General features: G+C 42.0%; 1 protein-coding gene across 2 annotated transcripts in view; it reads left to right on the top strand.

Moving 5' to 3' along the window:
• Nucleotides 1–17,445, top strand: part of LOC126236737 (uncharacterized) — a 225,451-nt gene that overhangs the window by 171,021 nt on the left and 36,985 nt on the right. For both annotated transcript variants that reach the window (XM_049946267.1, XM_049946269.1), the window contains exon 15: nt 13,247–13,392. In XM_049946267.1, the coding sequence (XP_049802224.1) occupies nt 13,247–13,392 (146 nt within the window). The remainder of the gene's footprint in view (nt 1–13,246; nt 13,393–17,445) is intronic.

Below are 17,445 nucleotides of genomic sequence, written 5' to 3'. Positions count from 1 at the left end.
TATGCCATTTTCTGTACTTGTAATTTTTTTATGGTTTGGTGCAGCCTTTTAGTTCATCTTAAGTTTCTGTGAGACTGATTTATTATTGGAAATGATTTCTAATGAAATCTATGTTTGATATTTGACGAAGATAATGAGAGAAGTTGTCAAAATACCTTGGAGGGAAAACAACAACATCAACGTGGCTACAAACCCTGAAACATGATAATAATAACAACAATGATACTAATAAATCCTCCACCACACCTGCAAACTAACAGTAGTAGTATTAGTAGTAGTAGAAGAAGAAGAAGAAGAAGAAGAAGAAGAAGAAGAAGAAGAATTATTCCGACAAATTGAAGCAGTGTATATTCTTCTTATGGTTCTCCATCAGCTTTCTGGAAATGGAACCATGTCTTTAAGTAAATATAAATCCTTGAGTTGTAACTCAGTTACAGAGGTGTGACTCCATGGAATGTGAGGAGGAGGAGGAGGAGGAGGAGGAGGGGGTGGTGGTGGTGGTGGCGGAGGAGGAGGAGGAGGAGGAGGAGGAGGAGGAGGTGGAGGTGGAGGTGGAGGTGGAGGTGGCAACAGGGCACTCTTTAGATATGGGTGTTGTCCAGTTTCAAATGATTCTTGAATGATGTACTTCTACAATGGTTCCCTTTTTTGCTAATGTATGTTTGGCAATAAGAATCAGAACAACCTCAGAATATGTGCTGAAAGTTTGGTAAGTTTATAAGTGAGTACAAAACATGGGAGAGGGAAACCGTATTTGTGCAGATTTATTTAACCAAAGGTTTATTTTGTATTAAACAGTTTCCAGAACTGAAAGCTTTAGTATTGATGTCAAATATTATGATGTTAGTTTCATTGTGGTTTAATAGAAAATCCTTATTGGTCATTTTATAAAAGAATACATGATGAGTAATATCAAATTTTCATGTTACTAACCATGGTGTGAACATTTTCTCTTTTGTTCATAGTATGAGAGATTTGTTTCGGTTGATGAATAGTTACAAAATGAAACTTAAAATGAGCAAATATGAATTAACATCCTGCAGGGGAAACTGCCACACATTGCTCTACAAAAACTATTTAAGCTACAGTTCATGCATGATGTGCAAGATTTTCCGTGTTCTTTCACTCTCTGCACACAAACTATTGGTCATAGAGAAAAAGTGAATAGGACCTTTCTTGCAGGCAATTTAATATAGTTTAATTTTGTACTGAGGTATGTTTTCCGCAAGAGGCCACCATTTTTGAGTTATGCAAGAAAAACATACAAAAGTGGCCTTCCAATGCACCCTGACCCCAACAGCCAGCCTCCCACTGGTCAAGATTTTTAGTGTGTTCGTGGCACTCCGTCCTACCATTGCACAAAAATTTGCAACTACACAAATTACTTCCCACATTTGCCCATTTTTGGTCTTCATTGGCTGGGCTGTTATGCCACTATTTTAGTCATGCTCTTGAAAATTATAAAGTTAATGTATTTATAAATTTACCTCACAAATATGTACATTTTTAACAAGATAAAATTAACACTTAAACTGTTTCATTTGTCTGACCTTCTTAATACATGTAATCAGTTTATGCATAATACTGAGAAAATTCTTTTTCCTTTCAATACTGTCACAGGGAAGTTCAAATTAATAATGTTAATGAAATAGCCTACAAAGCTAGTAGTGTAATGACCAAGCCAAGCCAATGAAGGCCAAAAGAGATCAGATAAGGGAAATAATTCGTATAGCCACAAATTTTTTGTACACAGATAAGAATTAGTGTTATGAACAGCATACTAAAATTCCTGTCTGGTGAGGTGTGAGTGCTTTGGGGGCCACTTTTGTACACTTTATCTTGAATAACACGAAAACTTTGATCTCTAGCAAAAACATATCCCAGTACAAAACTAAACTACATGAAATCACATACAAAAAAGATGCTATTCATTTTTCCTCAGGGCCCAATAGTTTGTACTTAGAGGATCATAAGGTTCCCTTTCTGTGCAGCGAACGTGGAATATAAAATTATAAAGAATGTGGCAACCAGGCACGGAATTTGAAGCATATGGTGTCCAAAATGATCCTTGCGTAAAGGAGAAAGGTGCATTGTACCATTGCCATTTATTTCCAACCCTTACTGAAAAAGTTAAGTTACACGTAATGTGAACAATTTAAAGTGATTCCAGTTATGCAGACGTGTCATATTAAGACAGTAGAAAATTTAGTTGAAGCTAGCACTGAAATGTAAACATGTAAATTCATGCATTTATAGCATATTAGAGTGGTTGTTCCATGGTAGTGCTCATTTGGTATTTGTGTATCGAGATAATGCATTTAAATTTGAGTCAGTAGTTTAGTTCTGAACCCACTTAGGACACACAAATAGACTCAGGTTGTAAAATGCTTGATGTTCGCTAACTTAAAAGAAGCCAAGACTGAACCACAAAAATTCTGAAGTTTTAAGAAGTTAGTATTGAACAATATCATTTATGTCATCCATTTTGACTTACATATGTTCCATTTGAATTTTGGAATGAACTGAAAATACCACAAATTGTCATCTTTTGAGAAGCATAAAAATAATTACGAAATAGAATCTACAAATGTGCTACTGTGCCCACCCTGTACTATGACGGTCTATGTCAAGTTTTGCTTTCATCTCCAGTTCTATTGGTTACTGTACCGAGGAGAAGAGTCTGATACCTTAACAACAACTGGTTATTGTATCTTCTCTCCTTTTTTGCACATGATGTCAACTGCTCATGTTAGGCTTGATGTTTCTCAGATATTAAAAAGATGTATGCCTTATTTGGGTTAGCTCCACAGTTGATATTGAAGCAGTAAATTCTGTTCATTTTTCATATTCCCCCTTATTATTTCTCACATTTCTAGACAAGCGTTGGTCTAATACAAAAATTCAACACTAGCTGTTCATGTCACATATGATCTACACAGTAATGATTTTAGCATGTTTCACAGGCAGTATGATACTTATTTAATTCATAAGAAAGAGTATAGTGATGATGAGACATTAAACTTCCTTTGGAAATAACTGCTACAGTTCATTTTTCATTGTCTCCCTCTTGTGTTTTCTGTTCTGGCATGTTTTAAATTTTCTAGGAAGTTAACTTTTTTTGGTTTCACTTCTGAATGATATATCTTGTAGGAAAGTTTGAAATAGTGAAATAAGGTGTGGGTGTGTTAATAAACACATTTACTAAATGACTACACTACTGCAAAACTTGAAACTGTCTCAGAATTTACAGACACTGAAAAAAGTCACTCACCAATGTGGCACCAGACAAAAGCACTACGCAGCAGAAATAACAACACTGAGTGTACTCGAAAACTCATCCCTGAGTATCACCAGCGCAACACAAGTAATTTTCGATGTGAGAAGTGGCGTTAATCATATGTGGCGGAACACACGGCATGTGAAACATCAATTTACACACCTGGCTGCAAAGCAGATATAGAGGCAGTGCGGCGCAGGTTTGTCTCTAACTTCGGGATAAGCATTACCATGTAGCATATCCGTCACAATGCGAAGCAGACGATGGTGGTGGTGGTGGTGGTGGTGATGATGATGACTATGATGATGATATGATGATGGTGATGATGATGATGCAGTGAGAAGAAGGTGAAGACTGAGAGCGAGGCAGGGTTTGCAGGAGCCTCGCTAGGGACCAAGCTGTTGTTCTGTGCTGGTAGTCAGTGACTGGTGTATATAGTTATTGGGCTTACAGTAGGGTGAATAGTTTTAGATGGAAGTAAACACACAATGGAAGAAACCCACTGTCTTAGCATACAGCCATATTGAGCTAGGTACGTACAGAACTGCTAAGAAAGCTGTGCAGCAAAAGGCTTTCACACAATGCCCCCTCCCCTTCAATGTATCAATGGTGAAGGCTGGAACCCATGAAGGGGCATGTTGTACCAGCAGTGACGATGTGGGCAGTGGCTTGGACGCGGCGGTTGCCAGTTATGTGATGGAGGCAGACGCAGAGTGTGAGCTGGAAGGAGCAGCTGGCTGACGGAAGTGCTGGTCCACTGCATGAAAGCGAGTGGCAGCTACGGTACCAACAGTGAGTGTAAGCAATGAATAAGCTAGCAATGCGAGAGGTGAGGGGTGCCGTGTCAGGTCGGCCTGAGCCTGTGTCCAGTGATGCATACACAAGAGTGGGCATGTGCTGGGTTTGGTTGCCATTGCAGAGCTCTGGAGGAAAGGGCACAGCAATGTTGCCTGCTGGCTGCGAGGAGGGGTTGATGGCTTGGTGGCCACGTTTGACAGCTGAAAGTACACATGGCAGACACTGTGAGCGTTAATTGCCAACACCTCCGGCCTGAGGATGGGTGGTGGCAGCTCTGGTGTTGGGAGCTTGGAATGCAAGAAATAACACTGTTGTGGAAGCTGTGGAGGTTGCAATGTGATGTCAGAGCTGCACTGGGCTGTTGACAGGTACGGAGGTGACATCCCTGCATCAGGCATAGGCTGCAGGATTGGTAGAGTGGCAGAGGCATGAGCATCCTGTGAGTCGGGGATGCTGAGCCTGTGCTGTTGACAACTGGTGGGTTGGAGGCTGGCACTGATGCAGCATGATGGTTTTCCTATGCTGTCCTCCGTCATAGTTTGGTATGCCAGAGTATTGGTGGCTTCGGTGACGGAGGTGCTTGGTGCTGCGTCTGCAGCAACTTCATCTGTGGTGACACCGTTTGAGCCACTGATGACTGTGGCGGTGGCAGCGGCCTGTGTCTGTGGGGCTTTGGTGAGAATGGTAGTCGGGCTGGGTGTTGTGAGATTGGGCAGTGTATAGGCAGGTTTCAGCCTATCAATCAAAATGCTGGTAGGGGTGCCTGGAGGTGCAGGGTAAATGTCTTAGTGTCCCAATTTAGAACCTGGCTGGGATCGGAATTGTGCGTGTGGGCAGGACAGCAGTCTGCTTGTTGTCGTGGCAGGCAAAGGGAGTCTTCAAGATATAGTGGAGCCATTCCAGCTTGCTGTTGGTGGTATGGTATCTCGCTGACAGGGCAAGTCAGTCCTACAGAGGTCTTCAGTGCATGAGAAAGGGAAGATGTAAATTGGTGTCCATAGTGACATGGCTTGGGCAGCTTAAACGGGGAATCCACTGAAGAGAAAGGTGGCAGCTACCATGGCGACGGTGACATCCAATATTGGCATTGAAACAGTATAGCGGGTGAACCTGTCCACGAAGATGTGGAGGTAGCAACAGCTGTCAGAGGCCAGTAGAGGACCAGTGATGTCCATGTGAACGTGGATGAAACAATGCCTGAAATCTGGGAAAATGGCGGCGGGGTCACATACATGAGAGCCGATGTTGGTGCGCTGACAGGTGAGGCGAGTATGGGCCCACAATCTGCAATTTGTTTGAATACCTGGCCAAATCAAATGCTGCATCACCAGGGTAAGGAGGCACGCATGCCTTGGTGCACCGGGTCGTGCAACTGGTTGAATGTGGCTTTGTGGCTGTGAGCGGACAGGAATGGGTGCAGTGAGCGGACAGGAACGGGTGCAGTGAACTGGTGAATATGTCACACAAGATACTTCTGTTTGAGCTTAGAGCTGATGTATGTTTAAGACATGGGTGGGAAAGTTTTGGGTTGTACTTCTGTGCACTGCTAAGTGCCTCATAATCCAGGGAGGAAACAATGGCACAGGGTAGGCTGAGGCAGTCAGCAATGATGTTATCAATTTCAGCGATGTGACTTATGTGAGTAGAAAGTTCAGAGACAAATGACAGATGCCATACTGATGTGGCGAGCACTTGTCAAAGTCTCTGGCTAGGGAAAATGTTATAGGCTAGTGGGCGGTGAAGACCGTGAAGTGACGGGCCTCTGCTGGTGGCTGAAAGTATTTGACTTTTGTAGATGGCAAGGAGCTCTCTGTTGTATTGCTGCAGCACCACTGAGTGGCAGAGAGCTTGCTGGGAAAAGGGTAGCGGTTGCCAGATGTTTTCTGCATGCTGCTGCAGGACAACGACAGTGGCTCACTGGCTGGCGTCAACCAAGATGGCAGGCAGGCAGTGGGGTGGGATTGGGCAAGCAGGGTAACATCTGACGAGTCTCACTTGCTGGCAAAGAAGCTGTTTTCCATTTGTGGCATCCATAGTACTGGATTGTTACCATTTGTTTTGGCTAAGGAAGTGCTGGAGGTTCTAGAATGTGTCTGGATGCAGGAATTCGAGAATAGCTTGCACCTTATGGGGCAGGGGACATGACCCAGTGACGGAGATGACACTTCTCAGGAATACCACCTCATTGGCACCGAGAATGCATTGTGCTGTGTTGATGATGATGCTGGCATCCTGGAGGCATTCAGTACTGTGGATGCTGTGTTCCTTGGACAACGTGGAAAAAAATGAGTAAGTCTGTCCAAGAAATGCCATGTTTGGGCACCATTACGGAAGCCAAACGTCATGAAGGCGCTCTCACAGAACCAAAATGGCATGCTGATGGCTTCTTCTGGATGTTCTGAGGTGTCTGGGTGAAAGCCTTGGCACAGGCAATTGTGTTGAAAATTGTAGCCACAGCCAGTGCATTGTAGGAGTGGCACCGGGTACCACACAGAAATGGTACATGCATTTAGCTTCTGGCACCAGATACCAGTTAGGGATGGTACACGCATTTAGCTTCTGGTACTCATTGCACGAGTGCTAGGAGCCATCCTTCTTCTCAATGTTGGTGCGCTGACAGGTGAGGCAAGTGCGGGCCCACATTCTGCAATCTGTTTGAATATCTGGCCAAATAAAATGCTGCATAACCAGGGTAAGGAGGCACGCACCCCTGGGTGCACCAGGTCGTGCATCAGTCTTGATTTGGTAATCTTTAGTTTGTCTATGGGTAGTGTTGTTGTTATGGACAGTTGAATTGTGGACCTCCTGTGGTGCACTTGACATGTGTGAGAGCAGGAAATAGTGCCAGAAGGTCAGCATATGGGCCGGGATATGCCAGCTGCTTCTCATCAAAGAAAACAGCGATATGAGTGGTGTACTTCATTGATCTCTGTGTATTACTGTCAACGGCTAGCTATGCCAGGAAGCAGGCAGTAGTGCTCGAGGAAGTCCGCTCTGATAATCGCTTCAGTGACATTGTTGACAGTGAAGGCCCAGGGGAGGTCCTGTTTCAGGCTGAAGATGAGGACACAATGTTGTATGCTGTAGGTGGTAATGGTAGAGTTATCTGCTTCCATCAGTAGGATGGCTGAGGTGTTGCCGGTGTCCCATACAAGCCAACACGGGAAGATAGACAACTTGCAGCTTTTGTTGATCAGGAAAGATGTGGTGGAGTGATACGGAGTGAATGTCACAGACGAACAAGTGTAGGTAGATCGAGCAACAGCTGGCTGTACCTATCCCAGCAGCTGTTGGTGTTTGGCGCAAGAACATGATTTCCTACAGTTTGCGTCATCTGGGGCTGAAGCATTTGTGGTACCAGGAGAGGTCGGCTGTGTTGTGAGAAATGTTGACAGGGTGGCAAGAGTTGCAGCAGCTGTAGCTGTTGCACTGGCGGCTAGTGGTGCGTGGAGGGTGGTGGTAGGAATTGGTTGCCTGTTGCTTTGCCATGTCGGTGATAAAGCTGGTGAGCATGTCATATACAGTCGGCTGCTGGGCTCTGATTTGTGCCAGTGGAGAGGTGAATTGGCATTGACATCATTAGTGACAAGTTAAATGGGGAGGTGGAGCTTGTGGAGGGGTGGCTGATAGAGTGACGGCCAGCTGCCTGTGCTGGCTGGGGGTGAGACTGGCACTTGGCAGCTGTGGTCACAGGCAGGGAGGCCAGCATCTCATGCACCCTATGAGTGAGGCTAGTAGCATCAGTGAGGCAGAGGTCAGCGTGCGACACCACAACCAGCCAGATGTTGTAAACCATTGCAGACCATATGCGGCTCTGTCAGGCTTTGGAGGTGGTACAGGAATTGTGCTCGAGGCAAAGCAGGGCCCGGATGCCCTACCTTTTTGATGGTATGAATTGTGTCGTGAGACAACACCAGAGTGTCTTGTAGCCGTCAGTGGGTATGGGCAGAGAGATGATGTCACGGACCTCCATTGCATATGTCAGCTAGTGCCAGCCGATCACCATAGCGAACTTGGTGGCAGCCTGGGTGGTGCTGCAGCTGGAAAAGATGGCGGCTTCTGAGGAAAACCACAGGTACATGTACCGCAGATTGAAGGGCAGCATGTGAGCCGCAGAACAGCCAGATGTAACGGTGGCGGCATAAGGGGGAGTGGCGGCAGCGGCATGTCGAGACCAGGAGGGATGGCAGCAGTGGTGGCAGAAGCAGGGGCCGGTGAGGTTGTCTGGTGCCGGGGGTTGGGCTGCTGGTGATCGTATCACTGTGAGTTACTTGCACAGGGTGGCATTTTCAGCATTCCAGTTCAATGAGGTGCAGAATCAGCTCAGCGGTGAAGTCATGAGGTGCTGGAGCAGCAGCCGCAAGTAGCAACACATCGGTTGGGCCTTTGGTGGAAGCTGTGGTTGCTGGGTTGCACAAGAGATGGCAGAACATATGCAAGAGAAACAGCTTGTGATTCGAAGCATGGTATTACCTGTAGCAAGAAAACAGAAGTTGCTGGTCGGTTGTACGTGTGCCAGAGCCAAAACGAGTGCTAACGGTACAAGGCCGCCAACAAAATGCCAAAATAGAACATCACTTTTTGGTCAACAGTGTAGGAATGTTTCCTCACCTAACTTACATATTTGAAATAGTGCAACAAGGCGTAGTGGGCGCTGCACAGGGAACAATATCCACATGTGGTCAAGAAAAACATATATTCAATGACTACACTACTACAATACGTGAAACTGTCTCAAAATTCACAAATGCTGAAAAGAATCACTCACCAATGTGGCAGCATTAGAGAAAGGTGCGGCGGGTTAGAAATAACAACACTGAGCGCAGTTGCAAAGATGTGGTGTGAAACACCAAATTATATGGCCGACTGCACAGAGGTGGCGCCGCGGTGATGTGTCTCAAACTTAATGATAAGTGTGCCTGCAGTGAAAGACTGCCACAACCTCTAATATGAAACTTTTTTGTGTTGATGTTTGCCTTGCCACAACATTTGATAGTTTCAACTACAAACAGCAATCAGCTTACTGCGAATGAAAATTAAAAGAATATAGAAGACAATGATAAACAGAAGGTGCTGATTTGATAGATGAATATTAGTAAACCCCCCACAAATGATAAAACAGCTCCAATCACCTGATTACTTTACCGATGAGTTAACATGTTAAATATTTGACATTAAGCATATAACTGAGAAAAAGTGAACTGGTTGGGTATCATGTTTATAGTTAATTGGAAGTGACTATCTGCTCTGATTATCAAACACTGGATGAGTACAGTCTTGGTAATTTGCACTCTGTTTCAAGCAGAAGCTAATTTTTCATGCATCTCAGTGTTTATGACATCATATCTCCTAAATTGTGTTTTGTACAGTGATGTAATTCTGTAGGTACATCAGTGGCATGTGTGGATACTGTGTGCAAAATGTGTTGCAAATAGCACTAAAAGTAATAATTTAAAGTGTCATGCCTGTTGCTGAAGTTTCATTGCATGAACAGTGAAAATGTGGTAAGTGATAAACTATTTTTTGTTCATCATTTTATGGAGGTATCAGTAAGAAAATGTTCCATAAAGGTTTAAAATTATGTGTAACTCTTCTTGGAAGTTGCTAAGCACGCTCATTCTCAAATACTGAATAAGTATAGCCTTCGTAATTTGCACACTGTGAGTTACACTGCCTCAAGACACACAGGGTGTCCATTATGAAAGTTCCAGTTTCATAATGCTGTAGAAAGGGAACCACTGCTCAGAATGATGTCACATTTGAATAGCATATTATTGACACAGAGGGTAGGGGTGGGGATGGGGCAGTGGAGGTGTGTGGGAGGTGGGACGTCATGGAACAAAAAAATTTAATGAAAATTTTACCAAAAGATGGTGCTGTGACTTAATGTAAATAGCACATTACACCATCTTTACTGTTCAGTGTGCATGACTGCTGAAGTTTAGCAGTCAACAGTTGTGGCAGCATTAGTTAGGTAAGTCCATCCACCACATTGAGATCCCACAAAGTGCTTCATCAGATCGGAAAGATCAGATTTTAATTGTCCTCAGGCCCAAAACTCCATGAAAAGCAAGTGACATCAGGTTTTAATTGTCCTGGTGCCAAAAATCACTTAAAAATCAAAACAATGTTGGTTTCTAGTTGTCATCAGACTAGTGCAAAACATTTTCAATATACTGTCCACCATTTTCTGCTAAAAGTTGAAATCAAGAAACATGTTCCGCAACAGATCGTAATGTCTCGCTTGCCTTTAATTCAGCTACATTCATAACTGGAGCACTGAACACAACATTCAAATAATCCCACAGCTGGAAGTCACACGGATTAAGCTCAGGTGATCCAAACAGCCAGGCTGTAAGGTAATAACAGAGCTGATAATTCTAGCATTTCTGAAATGCCTCTGAAGCAGCCACTACACTGGCTGTGTGCGGAGGAGCACCATCTTGCACAAAAATGATCATGCCCACACATCCGTGTTGTTGAATGGTTGGAATGATGTTGGTGCGCAAAAGACACTCGTAGCGTTTACCAGTGATGGTGCAGGTAACAGGAGCCGTAGGACTTGTCTCTTCGAAAAAATACAGCACTATGATAAGTGATGTCGTCAACCCGCACCACACAGTCACCTTTGTAGAATGAAGTGGTACTGGTTGATGTGTGTGTGTGTGTGTGTGTGTGCGCGTGGATTTTCTGTTATCCATATTCTGCAATTCTGCGTATCAACATGTCCTTAGAGATGGAAATAGGCTTCATCTGTCCACAGAATGTTCCATGCCATTCACTGTCCACTTATATGTGACCAAGAAATTCCAGAGTGATCATTTGTCTTGCTGGCAGGTCAGCAGGAAGCAGTTACTAAAGATGGGTGGTTTTGTATGGATAGTAATGCAGAATGTTTTGTTGGATTTTATGCACCATGCTTGCAGGCATGTCCAAAGTTCAGGCAATCCACCTGCACTGCATGTCTGCATACCACCACTCAACCCCTCCTGCAGTGCTGTGGCCAACTCATTGCTGACATTGGATCAAATACTATCCTCCCTCTGTCACACTGCACTTCAAAAGAATCTGTCTTTCCAAATTTTGTAATTACCTAGACAATTAGCAGATGGATCAGTGCCTTTTTTTCCTTTTTATCCCATGATGTTTCCTCCTGCGTTAAAAATATGCTGTTCAAATTTGACATCATTTTGAACAGTGGTTCTCTTTCTATAGCATTTTGAAACTGGGTCTTTAATTATTGACTCTTTGTATATACAGTTTCTAACTGTGATACTGGTGCTGCTGTGTTAAACCTTTAACATAAATTTATACCTCTTAATGTGTTGATTATGACAGCATTTTAAATATTTTAATTTTGTCAGTAATTATATGAAATATTGAAAATCAAATTTTTCTTTGTTAGATAGGCAACCTGCAACTGGGACCAAGTGCCATGAACCGAGTTAGCCAATCAATAATATATATCTGGTACCAAGCACTACCCCTTGATGTAGATAATGCTTTCTGTTTCCCTCTTTCTATTCCATGCCAACAATCACAGGCATCAGTCACATCCCTTCCTGTTGTACAGTGTTCGTGTTTAAGGAATTTGTGACAAATTTCAACAGCATAAATCAGTTCAGTGGCAGTGGACAAGCAATTTGCTGCAGACAAGATTTTGCACTACAGTCGAAAATATTATATACAAAGTTTGTTATAAACAAAATGAGAGTGATGGTACAAGTGTGTGTGTATATACTAAATGTGGTCAATTACTGGTGGTAGCTTGGAAAGTAGGATCCATTTCAGCTCAGACCAAGGAGGAGAATACTGAAGGTAGAAAAGCAGTTGCATACCGTACTTATGTGCCACAACTAAAAGTTCCATGTATTCTACAGTTTTGCTGTGATGATACCATTGAGTTAGAACTTTAAATTGGTCTTTTTATTTATCAAATTATGGCATGTGGTACTGTATTGTGGCAAGTGTTGCAATATCGACATATGCACTTTGTGATCAAAAGTATCCGGATACCTGGCTGAAAATGACTTACAAGTTCGTGGCACCCTCTATTGGTAATGCTGGAATTCAATATGGTGTTGGCCCACCCTTAGTCTTGATGACAGCTTCCACTCTTGCAGGCGTACATTCAGTCAGGTGCTGGAAGATTTCTTGGGGAATGGTTCCCATTTTTGACGAAGTGCTGCACTGAGAAGAGGTATCGATGTCTGTCGGTGAGGCCTGGTGTGAAGTCGGCATTCCGAAACATTCCAAAGGTATTCTATAGGATTCATGTCAGGACTCTGTGCAGGCCAGTCCATTACAGGGCTGTTATTGTCATGTAACCACTCTGCCACAGGCCGTGCATTATGAACAGGTGCTTGATCGTGTTGGAAGATGCAGTCACCATCCCCAAATTACTCTTCAACAGTTGGAAGCAAGAAGGCACTTAAAACATCAATGTAGGCCTGTGCTGTGATAGTGCCACTCAAAACAACAAGGAGTGCAAGCCCCCTCCATGAAAAACACAACCACACCATAACACCACTGCCTCCGAATTTTACTGTTGGCACTACACATGCTGATAGATGATGTTCACCGGGCATTCGCCATATCCACACCCTGCCGTCAGATTGTCACATTGTGTACTTGATTCGCCACTCCACAAAATGTCATTCCACTGTTCAATTGTCCAATGTTTGCTCTCCTTACACCAAGCGAGGCATCGTTTGGCATTTACCGGCATGATGTGTGGCTTATGAACAACTGCTTGACTACAAATTCCAAGTTTTCTCACCTCCGCCTAACTGTCATAGTACTTGCAGTGGACCCTGATGCAGTTTGGAATGCCTGTGTGATGGTCTGAATAGATGTCTGCCTATTACACATTATGACCCCTTTCAAATGTTGGCGGTCTCTGTCAGTCAACAGATGAGATTGCCCTGTATGCTTTTGTGCTGTATGTGTTCCTTCATGTTTCCACTTCACTATCACATTGGAAACAGTGGGCCTAGGGATGTTTAGGAGTGTGGAAATCTTGCGTACAGACATATGACACAAGTGACAACCAATCACCTGACCACTTTCGAAGTCCACGAGTTTTGGGGGTGTCCGGATACTTTTGATAACATAGTGTATTTGGTTTTTCTTTCTCATTAATCTGTAACTACATTTCTGTTCTCCGATAAGGTATACGTTGGACCTGTAGCAGACATGGTGTGGGCAATTGATGTCAGGAGGAAAGTATACATTAGAAAAGACATACTACCAGATTTTCCCCTTGGCAGTGGTTGGGTGCTGGTCTCTGGAATTGATGCTGTTGCACTGAGTATCAGGTAGAATATCACTTCTACATGATTTTAACATATTTTGCATAGTATTAAATGTTTAATATATCATAATCTTGAATCAGGTTTTATACATTTGTCCGTTGTCTATTTGTGTACTCCTGTCTTGTTTGCTGTTCCATTGTGGTGCATCATGTGAACTGAGATTACTTTGCTCATAATAAATGTTACCTAATTAAAATCAATAAATATGATTTATAACTTTTTTTGCATATCTCTGGTAATTCAGTGTCTTAATCACTTCCTAAACGGAAAATTATTTAAAAACCAGCCTTGATCACAGCCGATGTTAACTTCTGACCAGTTTTGGCCTTTTAATGACAAGCCATCATTGGAGTTTGCATCATCGAGATGGCAGTGGTGGTGCCATTCATCCAGTTGGTGCAAAGTCTGATGATGGCCCGTAATAAAAAGACCGAAATCGGCCAGCAATAACATCGACAGCGATCGAGACTGTTTTTTTAAATAATTTTATGACAATAAATATCGCTCTTCTCCAACAATGTTATATAAAATTATGACTTCCTAAATGTTATATTGTTTTTCAACATTAGTTAGAAAATCTGTACAAGCAGTTCAGAAGAAGCAGCACAACAACAGTAACACAAGCATTAAATTAATTTGATGCTACTCCAGCTTCTCCTGAGGAAATTAGGAAAATAATTAGATCTCTTGAAAGCTAACATCCAGAATAGTATTTTTTTTTATAGTGTCTAGGATATATATCCAAAATATGATGGCATATTCTCTCTACTGAGAAAACTTCAAGAAATACAACATTGTCTTTGTTTATGATCAACATTTTGATGACGAATGCATAAGAAAGTTAGATTACATCTCATACTTCCAGTCATTAATATTATATGAAGTAATATTTTGAGGGAATTCTGTATTGAAACACAAAGTAGTCATTGCACAGCAATATGCCATAAGTATAATATTGGGTGTACATCCTTGAACTATTGTTTAAAAAACCAAATATACTAATTACAGCTATATGGTACATGAAGTTTGTTGCTAAGAATGTCTTATAATTTGAAAATAGTATTAGTAATCATAAAAACAACACAAAAAATAGCTTTTGTTATTCACAACTTTGTCTTACTTTTGCATATAAAGTATGCAGTTATGAAAATATTTTATCATTTTACATATGTAACAAAGGTGCTAACAGCTTTCAAAAAATTGAAATGATTTTAGCTTCATAATTTTTTCTACACTGTAATAGAATTACTGAATAGATAACATGAGTTTTGTTGGGCTACTTAATTAGATTAAGATCAGCGTGAAAACAAAGCATATGAATAATCAGCATGTAGCCATATTTTCACCGAAAAAATGTATCATATGCATGTGGCAATTGACACATGATCTGTTATTATGAGATCAACAAATGTGATCTGCATCTTTTTTTCAGTAATGCTATGCAAGCCACTTAACAATGCATGGTTGAGTATCATTTGTAGCAGTATTAGGTACTCCCTGTCTTAATCACTTATGGTCCGAAGGGAGAATGACTGTTTACATACATTAGTTTTTGAGACCTCACCTCTCTTATCTTATTCTCATGTCCCCTGCTGGAGATACATGGTGGAGGCAGTGGAATTATTGCACATTGTTTCTTGGTACTCACATGTTTTGTGTGAAACACATAGCCTTATTTATTAAGATTGCCATTAAAGTTCCATGAGTGTCTCAATTACATTTTAAACAATGGAAACTCCAGCTAGGAATATCAACAGTGTTGGAAAAGGTAGATTGCTACTTACCGTAAAGATGACACATTAAGTTGCATAGACAGGCACAATTAAAAGACACTTACACATAAGCTTTTGGCCCCAGCCTTCATCAGAAAAAGAGAAAAACATACCATTCATTCCTGTAACTTGGGCCAGAAAGCTATTGGCTCTGCAAGAAAGCCAAGACTGCAAATATCTCAAGTGAAGGGGTAAATAATATTCTGCATGGGAACTGAGCTATGAGAAATGTCAGCAAGAAGAGTGCTGTGAATGCTGCGGTTGTTGACAAGTGGATGAAAGTGAAAACCACTTTGTCAGTGGAAAAAATCATCGCATTTGTCTTTTGGTATTCCCAGGGCATGGTATTTATAGACTGCCGACCAAAGGGTAAAATGATCATAGGTACATATTATGCTTCATCGCTGGATCAGTTCCACAAAACACTTGGATAAGATGTGAACCTGTTTGGTGAAGAGAAAGGTTCTCTGTCACCAGGACTACTATGGACTCAACTATACATCTGTCATTGCCATAGCAAAATTTGTGGAATTATGATACAGCCTGCTACTGGTGGAAGAAATTAATGTTGAGTAAAGGTGTTATAGCAGAAACAAATTCATATTTTGCAGGACTTGAAAAATTGTGTTTTGTTAGAGGAGTTAAAAAAATTGGAGGAATAGAAAATAGTGCCATTTTGTTTAAAAAAAATCACCTATGTATTCAATCCCTGTGGTACTCAAAAAAATTAATGAAATTACTTGTATGTAAATATGTTTTGTAGGATCATATCTTGGTGAAATGAAATAATTGTATGGCATTTATTGGCCAGGATGTCCCCGGAAGGGTTATCTTGGTTATCAGCTGACTATTTGGAACTGTTATACAGCTTTCAACTATTATGCAGCTTTCCAAAATGTTGAAAGTTAAACCCTACCTGTTCACTAACATTTTCTATCTCCAAAATAATTTGTGTGAAAAAACTGTATTTCCCAGGAACCCTCATTGACTCACCGAAAGAAACTTATTTACTACAAGGAACATCATAATGTTCATCCATGGAATGCAGTATGCTCAAGTTTAACTATCATCTTCAGATCTGAAGGTGGTAGTTGCTACCAAAACTGGTTACCACTTTGCGGGAGGGGGAAGTTAAATGTGGTTAAGAAAATATCCAGAAAATTTTGAGAAGTTTTTAAATTTTTTTAATTTTATGTATGATTATCTGTTTATGACTGCTTTCTCCTATTCTGACAATGTCAGATGTTTTTGCTAATAAACACAGAATCACTGTGTGGCAAACATAATTTGTGTTTGTTTATGACTATGTTCTGCCAGTTAATAGATTACTCAGTGTCACTGTGCCTTAACTGTAACATAAATCAACATCTTAGTCTTATGTGCCCTTGGTGAAGTTTGTTTTATGGGCATTAGCCCATGGTGTGAGGCCTATTTCTGTCCATTACATGTCACAGGGTTGCCACAAGTTCTGGAAATCAGGGGATATCAGGGAATTTCAAACATGTCAGGGAAATGTGAAATAAACACTGGAAAAATCTCATTTTCGTTGCAGTAGATGAATTGGTGTGTTTACCGAGATGTCATGTATCGTTGCTGGCTGGGTGCAGCTGAGAATGTGCGCTTCTTCCCTACTCCCTCTTTCTTACTGCTTCTCCCCTTCTACCACTCCCCTCAGCTTACAGTCAGTGCTGCAACCACTTCTCGCTGCTAGCCTAACACCTGCCTATGAGAGGCAGGAAGGTGTGAAGAATGGTTTGTTTGGATCTGATTCTTTGAGATTGTTGACGCAGTTGCCGGAGACGGCAGTTATGTGTGCACAAGTTGTGTCTGAGTGATTGTGTGTGTGTGTGTGTGTGTGTGTGTGTGTGTGTGTGTGTGTGCGCGCGTGCGCGCGCGCTCGCGCTCGCTTTCTGACAAAATCTATGGCTGAAAATTTAGTTGTGAGAATGTTATTGTCTTTTCTACATGCCTGTCTGCAGCTCAGCGATCAAATATACAGTGAGTTGCTACCTATCCTCATTAGTATTGATTCTCAGAGTATTTGCACAAGTTATATGTTGCATGGATACATCACTGCTGAAATTGCTGTCTGTGACTAGTGAACCGCTGGCCACATGAGTGGATTCCCATGATGGGCCAAAACCACAGGCCATTTCTGCGGGTATCTCTAATGGATTGGTTCTGCCGATCTGAAGCCCATTGTTTCCCACTAATATGCAGGCCCTGCCCACCAGATCTAGCCTCACCAATCTGCCTGCAGGCCAGGTCTGTTTGTATGTGACAT

Source organism: Schistocerca nitens, chromosome 2 (assembly GCF_023898315.1).
Source record: "Schistocerca nitens isolate TAMUIC-IGC-003100 chromosome 2, iqSchNite1.1, whole genome shotgun sequence".
Lineage (NCBI taxonomy): Eukaryota > Metazoa > Arthropoda > Insecta > Orthoptera > Acrididae > Schistocerca > Schistocerca nitens.
Note: the sequence above shows the minus strand (reverse complement) of the source record. Positions and strands in the feature narration are given on the sequence as shown.